General features: G+C 42.7%; 1 protein-coding gene across 1 annotated transcript; it reads right to left on the reverse strand.

The window, feature by feature from the left end:
• Positions 1 to 1,922: 1,922 nt before the first annotated feature.
• LOC117548920 lies at positions 1,923 to 8,112 on the reverse strand (the record flags this gene model as incomplete). The annotated part of the gene is given in 7 exon segments (XM_034220453.1): positions 1,923 to 2,052; positions 2,180 to 2,276; positions 3,235 to 3,321; positions 3,486 to 3,698; positions 5,458 to 5,579; positions 6,059 to 6,087; positions 7,982 to 8,112. Coding segments are annotated over 6 exon segments (674 nt in total), but the record flags the coding sequence as incomplete, so codon positions are not given.
• Between the last annotated feature and the right edge of the window lie 685 nt (positions 8,113 to 8,797).

The following is an 8,797-nucleotide window of genomic DNA, read 5'->3' on the forward strand; positions in this document are numbered from 1 at the left end:
ACGGCCGGTCGTCAGCGGGCCGTTGACGGCCGGCTCGGTACGCTGACGGCCGGCACCGCCCTTCATTTTTTTTAAACGGCATCATATAAGTTGCGCTGACAGGCGACAGAGGTCCACAGTTGCCCCGCAGCGATGCTCCCCCGCCCTCCCGTAGACATTTCACGAGCTCAGTCACTTCATAACACCAAAGATAGGTCGCGGTAAACACTCTGAAGTGAGGCTCCACTACACTAAAAAAGAAAAAGAAAAGGCAAAGTGTAATGCCTGTTAATAGCTTGCCACAGGCAAAGCTCAGTTAAAATAAAGCACAGCTATTGTGCAATACATTTGTATTGCATGTATATTTTTTAGTAACAATTTCAGTTAAAGCTTTTAAGAATAAATATATTTTTGTTATCTAAACATTTGACCTCTTTATTTTTACAATTTTGGAATCGAAACGGGGAATCGATAAGAACCGGAATCGATAAGCAGAACCGGAATCGAAATCGGAATCGATAAATTTCAAACGATACCCATCCCTAATTATGGGTAATGCTCAACTCTACTTGGGACAACCCGGATATCTGCGGTTTGGTCTTATGGACGCAGCACTACAGTACTGATGGAGCTGGCCTCGGAGGATTGAAACATGTGTAAAGCATGAAGGAGAGGTCAAAGGATCACTTTATAGGAACACTGCACACACACAGAGACGCTGTGCATCCATCTGGATCTCTTTTCAGAAAGTGTCCATCACGAGGCCCACCATGGCAAAGAAGTGCAATGGGAAATAAGTGGAGAAGGTTTTTTAGGATTTATAGACTGAACCGTTCCCCAGCTGATCAGAAACAATAATGGATGGACTTGAAAGCCCTTTCCACTGAAATGAGAGCCGTGTTAGTTGGGACGGTTGGTTCTCAATGTTGGACCAGTTACCTGTTCATTCGACAGCACTGTTTACGTCCCTGCATTTTCCAGCAAAGCCAGCTCAGGCAAAAACTACAGCAATGGCGGCTGCATTGGAGCTGTGCTCTCGTTGCTCTTCTTCAGATCCAGGTTGAACTGTTCCCACTAGGATTCAGAGGCATTCCCCGTTGCTTTAGTGACAGTCAGTAATTCACTGCTGACTGTCTCTAAAGCAACAGATGCAGATTTCCCCAGTGATTCATATTTTGTTCAGTTTTAATGTGCAATGTTTGACGTTACCTGCAAACGTTTCCCTGTATCATATGGATGATGTTAGCATAGCCAGTCTGATGAAGCAACAACCAGATTAAGAGCCATCAAACTAAATTAAACGTATTTAAAATAATAACACATGATGAACACTAGATGGTTACGGCGTTTTAATTATTCTCCATAAATGCACATGTTGCTATCATTGTGTCATTTGTCGTTTCTACCGGCGTTCTTTCAATAGGATTTCACTTGTGATCTGATATGACAACTTGTGTAGCCTACGGTATGAAGTGATCACACCTGAAAGCTGGTTTAAAAACAACAGGAGAACGGGTCGTGCTGCTCCTCAAAGCGGGCCATGAGAGCGAGCGTATCTCTACGTTTGCCCGGGGAAGGTGGCGGGACATAAACAAAAGTGTGAGTCTCGTTTTGGTCACTTTGCTCGGCTCTAGTGATCTGACCCAGCCTCCACACAGATCTGGTTCTTGGTTCCAGTCCAGCAGAGCTCTGGTTCCTAACACGAACCAGTTTTTCTCATGGAAACCATGAAAGGACTGGAGAGCTATCGGGCACTAGCTCTGAACTGACCCTGGAACTGCTTTGGTGGAAAGGGGTGATAGAAATAGGAACAGATTCATCAATAACTGCAATAATCCTCAGGTGGATAATATCCTCACTCTCTCATGGAGGGTTCGATCACATGGGACACTTTATTCAAATCAGTCAGACCTTTATTCCTGATAGAAAGAGCACATATTTACGTGTTGTCCGCTTGGCAAACCTCCTCGGGCCCACATGCTGTGACATTAGCGAGGACTGCAGACAGAGAACACAGTTCAACAGAGCAGGGCTCTGCGCTGGGCATCTCTGAACCCGGCATTACAGCGCCACCTTGGAGGAGAATGGAGGTAATGATATTACACTTCAGTGACTACAGGCAGATTTTAAGACAGACATGTTTTAATATCACATTTCACTTAGAGGATCCCTTTCTTTGGGAACCCCCAGACCAGCTTACCTGAGACTCTGCATCCACTCAGGTCTCGAAAAATAAATCGTTGTACACGAGTCTTCCAGGTATCCATCACTGTGCCACCGACTGTTGTAGACAGTTCCTAGTAAAGGATTAAACAGAATGTATTTGTATGCATATTATTTATTTAACAGGGACATTGCACACTAAGAACCATTTCTGTAAATGTGCCAGAGTTAGCCAAGAGGCTCTTTTACATCTGTAGTCCCTGGACAGATGTTTGAACCTTAAAAACACATTTCAAATAACTAGTAAACACAATCATTAAAAACAAAGGTAACCTCAATACTGTAAACATGAATGAAAGTGTTCTAGAATCCACTTGTGATATATTTCCTCCGATGTTAGGGCATGAAGTGACAGTGAGAGCAGTGGGGAGCTCCTTCATTATTCCAGATTGATATTTCTAATGAACTCCTTTGTCCACTTGAGGGCAGGAAGGAGCAGAACCACCTGGTGCTGTGAGTCCAGCCTGCCCCGTTAGCTCTGCATGCTAGCAGCTACATGTGGTGTCACTGATAATAACTCTCTTTGTCTTCATGCTAACACATGATGCTGAGTGACTTCTGCTTCCTGAAACTCTAAGGCTGAGTATGACATTATTTCTGACACCTATCTCTGTTTAGAAGTGAACATAAGAAGAGAGTTTTAAAAGGAGAGGCTTAGAGGAGCAAACAGACTGCACGTTGTCTTCTCCATTCACCTATCCATGCTGAACTGAAAGCTTGTTCTGTATTCATATGAATGATGTCTGATGGTGAGACAAAGGAATAATGGATCACACACAGCCTCAGTTCTCATCTCTCAGGGTGGTTAGGGTACAGAAGTCTTCTCAGGGATCAGTTCTCATTCAGAGTGCGTGTGAGGAAGGCTGGAAGACAGCAGCTTTCTAACATAAAGGATTTAGGATATGAGTTTCCCTGGCACACAGAAACAAACAGGAACACATTGCATTGGTATCGGGACCTGACAAAGTGTAACTCTCAACGTCGGTGAGGCTGAAGGGTTAGGGTTAGGTAAGAGCCTCATGTCATACTTACTAAACTAGAAGAAAACGGAAGGCCAGCAGGATGATATGTAAAGCAAGCAGCTTGTAAACCATGATTGAGGAATGACAACTCCATCACCTGAAAGCAGGAACAGAAGAGAAATATTAGGAAACGCTTCCAACATTTTACAAATAAACTTTGATTTGAAGTTGTCTTTGCCACACAATGTCTTTGAAATGTTCATTTTGTACAAACAGCTGGACAGCCAGTCGGTGTGTAACAGGGATCGGATCAGGACTCACATTCAATCTTTGAACATTGTAGAACGTGAGATCAACTTTACCCAGTCCCTGGGTGTTGATGTTAACAAGATCAGAGCGAGCAGAAAATGATTTCTTTTGTACAGAGTACTTCAGTTTGGTTGAAACCACCCCGTCGCTGGTCACCACACAGTCAATGTCGTCCTCAGATGGGTCATTTTTTAAACAAACTTCAACCTTATTGCCGATCTTCACCTGCAAAAACAAAAAGGGAACAACAATATGAAGGCTTTCGCTCCAAAACAGCATCGTTTCCTCTCCTCAAATGTTTGAGCTGCAAGGTGTGCTTTTAGCTACGGAGAAAAAAGATAGGATCAATGATGAGATCAAAACATTTCTCTCACTTTGGAAAAAAGCTTTCTACAAGCCACTGTCCAACAAGTCTTTATGTGTCCTTTCATACAGAGACACATGAGGAATCAAAGAGACGCGTCCAGCTGCTCCAAACCACTTCCTGTTGGCTCTAGTAATGATCTGTCCCCACTCCATTGAACTGATCTGATCAGTGCCTGACCCCATAGACCCCAGAGGGGAATGTTACGCTCACTTTCCAGCTCAGGACCAGACTCACAGTGATGCATTATGGGACCAAGCCTGTCTCAGAGCGTCTGATATTGAATAATATGAGGGGAAACTTTCATAATACCCAAAATAACAGCTGGCACAAAAAGCACACTTTAAACTTTGTGTGTAAAACTCAATTAATTCTCCGCCTTTAGCAACATGTCATTATTCATGTGCTCCCATATTTACAGGCTGACACGCTGAAAGGTAACAAACCGCTTACATCTAGATATAAAGAAGATCAAGACAAAAACACTAGGGACTGATTCTGAGGACTGTGAGTGATAACATATTAAACAGTGAGTTATGTGTCATATCTATAATAGCTTTATTATGTGTAGTGTTGACAGTTCTGCTGTGTAAGTGGCCGTGACAGACCTGACCTTCACCTCACGACCTCTATTGAGCTACCATTGATAACAAGATGCTCCATTGGCTGGAAATAGAAAGGATGTAGTTTCCATCATGTCTGTTCAGACATGTGAAACCAAACATGTGAAACTAGATGGAGCATTCTGAACTTTTGATCTGTTCATGAATTCAAGTATAAAGTTTCTATATTTCAAATGGAAAGGTTTAAAGAAAAACCCCTGATTCTAAACATGACATTGACAAAGTGTTCTGCTCTCATAACTTTGCTTCATATTCCCTCTCTTTCAAATGACATGGCATTACTATAAGTCTTTATTTGTTTTATTTTTAAACCTTACATGTTTTAATGTTCAATGATTAAAACAGTTGTGACCTCCTTCTGACTCAAAGAGAGGAAGGGGGAGACCACCTGACGCAGAGAGGGAGGAGGAAGAAGCAGTGAAGAAGAATGGAGGAGAAGGAATGAGACGGCTTTAGAACATTTGACTTGTGAGCCTGTTGCTTTTGTATTTTGACTTGGTGTCTTATTGTTTAGGATTCTTGTAATCCTCTATTTCTGTTAAAACCTTAATACTTTGTACACTTCGACCCAACTCCTGGTCTCTCTCGTGGTCTCTGAAGGTTTCTGCTTGGTCTCAGAGTGAGGTAAGAACACCCTTCCTTGGAAAAGGCTGACATTAGTATTGAATAGAAACCCTGTTTAAGTTCAACTATAGTTCCATTGGTCACTGTGGTTGATGTGGTGTTGATTGATGTTGAGATATGATATAAAATGGGGGGTTAGGGATTGTGGGTCCTGAAGCTGCCCTAATTACCAAGGGGTCTCCCAACGACAGAGGGATTCTCCTGCAGGGGCAGATACTGCTCTGGGGTTCTACCAGCCCACCAACATCTACTACACTACACACTCCATGTTGCTATCCTAGCGGTCAGACATCCGAAGCTGGAGTGCCTAAAATAGGGATACGACGGGCAATGTTAGAGGCCACACAGTCAGTCAGGGGGTCATTGTACTCACGTGTAACAATGTGTAGGTTTTTCCATAGAAAGTGATGGGAACGTCGCTGATGTTGATGTTTCCACCAGGAGCATTCAGAGTACCTCTCTGAGAGGCAGAGAGCTCCATCTGGCTGGCAGCAACTGCAGGAGTTCCAGGAGAAACACATCCATCAAGAACAACCTGAACACTCATCGTTCCCTGAAGCCTCTCCTCTGACTTGAAGTGACACTCATCAGTGCAATGAGTGAATAATGATATCTTTATTTGTTCTGTAAAACATGTACTCCTTCAGGGTGAATGTATACAGGGGATCTGGGTTCTGTGCCATTCATAAATACAGGTGGTTGAAGGCTAACCCCCTCATTAACTGAAGCCATCAACATGTTGAATAAGAGCTACCCGTTCAGATTGATATTGATTTCATGGATGAGCTCATGTTTTAAAAGTCTATCATTCAAACATTATCTTGTTTTATTTGCACAAAGCAGACAGTAGAGTAGTGCGGGGCTATTACACACTCGCAGTGACTCTATGCACAGAGGACTTGACTTTGAAACGCATTCATAATGCCTTTCAAACACATGTTGTTTGTCACAGTGAAGCCTGCGATGCTGCTTACCTGCCAGCAGGAGGAGCAGCTTCATGACTCTGCAGAGGAAGAGGCACAAAACACCGGGTTAACGCACCATAACACACAATAACAGCGTACACAATGAAGGGTCCTCGGCAGGAAGTGGTTCATACACTTCCTGAACATTCAAAACAATGTTCTCTAAACCCGTCAAATGCTCCCTGACTGGTTCCCTGATGCCACCAGTTTAGTGATGCAAAGAGGCTGTGAGCAAAACTGAGACATTGAGATAAGAAGACGTACTGGTGGTTTTTAACTGAACACAGATCTGGAAATAGTTTTCCTCAGCTTTGTCATCAATGAACACACTTTCTCACGTTATGTAGAGAAGGCCCGACTCTGTCAGGGGCAGCACTGTGCACGAGTAACTTCAGGAGTAATGCCAATTCCACCGTGAGCTGGAGATGGAACTTTCTTTCTGTGTCGTTAGCGTTAATAGTTAAACAATCAGTGTGTTTCTCTTTCAATGCTTTACAAATGCACACACTTGTTACGAGAGCACACAACATGGATATCCTATTGATAATGCTCTCAAAGTGCTTCAGATAAATGAACACTTTTAGATTTATAAAATATAACAATACACAAGTGATGAGTGGCATCATGTTTTAGACAGGCTAAACCCTTTAATCATGTATTCACAGTACTCATATGGAGGTACTTAAATCATTGTCTTACTCCTGCATGAAATGTTTAAAGTGCATGTTGTTCATTTATTGAAATGAACCTAGCAATAGAGCCAACTGTTTGGTATATGTTAAAGGTCTCCTGTTATACTATTCTTAGGCATATATTATAGCTTTCAGAGATATCAAAAACATGTCTCTGAAGTGCTTTGCTCCAAAGCCCAAACAGATCATTGCAGCCTCATCCTCCCTCTATTTCAGGCCTGCGACTAAAGAGCTGATTCTGGGTCAGTAGCTTCAAACGTGCCCAAGCTGCTGCTGGCCACGCCCCTTTGTGAGTCTCCTGACACACCGGGATACATATGTATGTATGAAAGCATGATAGGTGACCTTTAAGTTAATGCAATGATGTTTTTTTACAACTTCAAAGTGTTGTGTTAGTTGTACTTAATAAACAAGTTGTTCCTACTCACCATACTAACTTAACTTAGTGATTGTGAGGCAATGAGTTTGCATACTTTTTTAAAAATGACCACAGCTTATTAAGTTTTACAATGTACGTTCTTCTACAGCAAAAAGTCTTTACCTCTATTAGTCTTCTGTGCACTTTTCTGTACTTAACTACTTCCACATCTTCAACCCACAAACTCGGTTCAAACATCAAAACGTTTGTCACGATCTGTCTGTGTTTTGTTTTGTCTTTGGTTTCCTGTTTTATTTTGATAAGTGTTCACCCCCTGTCTTGCCTGTTGCTTTCTGTCTGTGTTCCCTCCTGTCTGATTACCCGATTGTGTTCACCTTGTTCCCCTGTGTTTTCTCCTCCCTCCTCACCTGTCTCTTGTTTCTTTGATTAGTCTTGTGTGTATTTAAGTTCTGGTTTTTCTGTCTGTCATTGTTGGTTCCTTGTTTGTCTCTGACTGTGTCACGGGGTAGTGTTCTGATTTTGACGCTTTCGCCTTGGAATAAAGGTATTTTTCTTTGAAATCTGCATTTGGGTCCTGCCTGCTTCACTCAAGCCTGACAACGTTAATCTCAGTTAGGAATGCTATGAATAATATTCACCATAATTCATCCACATGTCACTACAGAAGTCAATGGAGAAACTGTTAAGACTTCAGCTGCTAAGTGCTCCCCGTACTTTACTCGGAAAGCTCAGCATTCAGCATTCACACGGACCTCTCTTCAGGATTCTCTGTGTTTCTGAGGGGACTGGTCCCTGCACCGAGTCACAGGAGGCTTCCTGACGGAGCTGCAGGACCGTGAGGAGAAAGAAGTGGAGACTCACCGTCTGGAGGTCCTGGAGGTCTGGGGCAGCTGATGCTACTCTTGAGGTTCTGGTCCTGGAAGTCCTGGTCCTTCAGGTGCAGCTCTGATGTGGCGCTGTGTCTCGCTCCGTCTGTTTTTATACTGTTAGTGCTCCTCGAGCCCCTAAAGACTAATGCAAACATTCCTGAAAACTTCTCAGTCTGGTTATACGTGTAATTCAAATGTCAGAACGCCCGGAGCAAATACTTTGCTATGTGGCCCTCGTAAACAGGTTTCTACTAAATCTCTAAAGCACAGGTGTCAAACTCAACCTCTTAATATCTGTCGTGTGTTTGTGTCTCTGTGTGTGTGTGTGTGTGTGTGTGTGTGTGAGAAAACACAGAATACAAGCCCCCCCATATACTCTAGAATCGCCACTGGAAATGTGAGCAACATTTTAGGGAGAAAGTCGTAATATTTAGAAAACAAAAGGTTCAAATAATAAAAAAAGAAATTCAATTAAATTTGAACTTTTATAGAGAATATATAGGATAGGATCTTCCCCTTTTTTTTGTGTCACACAGAACGATTTTAAGAGCAATGCATTTCTATTGATAGTATGTTTCTTGCCTGCACCACGACTTTTTGTCCGGTCGGATCTTGGAAGACCGGAAGCTGTGTGTCAGGGTTCAGCGAAGCAGGCAAGACCCAAATGCAGGTTTAACAGATAATACCTTTATTTCAAGGCTTCAAGTAACAAACAGAGCAGAACTTTCCCCCAGGAACACAGTCAACAACAAACAAGGAGCTCACAAAGACTAACAGAAAAAGCAGAACCTAAATGCACACAGGACTA

Source organism: Gymnodraco acuticeps, unplaced genomic scaffold (assembly GCF_902827175.1).
Source record: "Gymnodraco acuticeps unplaced genomic scaffold, fGymAcu1.1, whole genome shotgun sequence".
NCBI lineage: Eukaryota > Metazoa > Chordata > Actinopteri > Perciformes > Bathydraconidae > Gymnodraco > Gymnodraco acuticeps.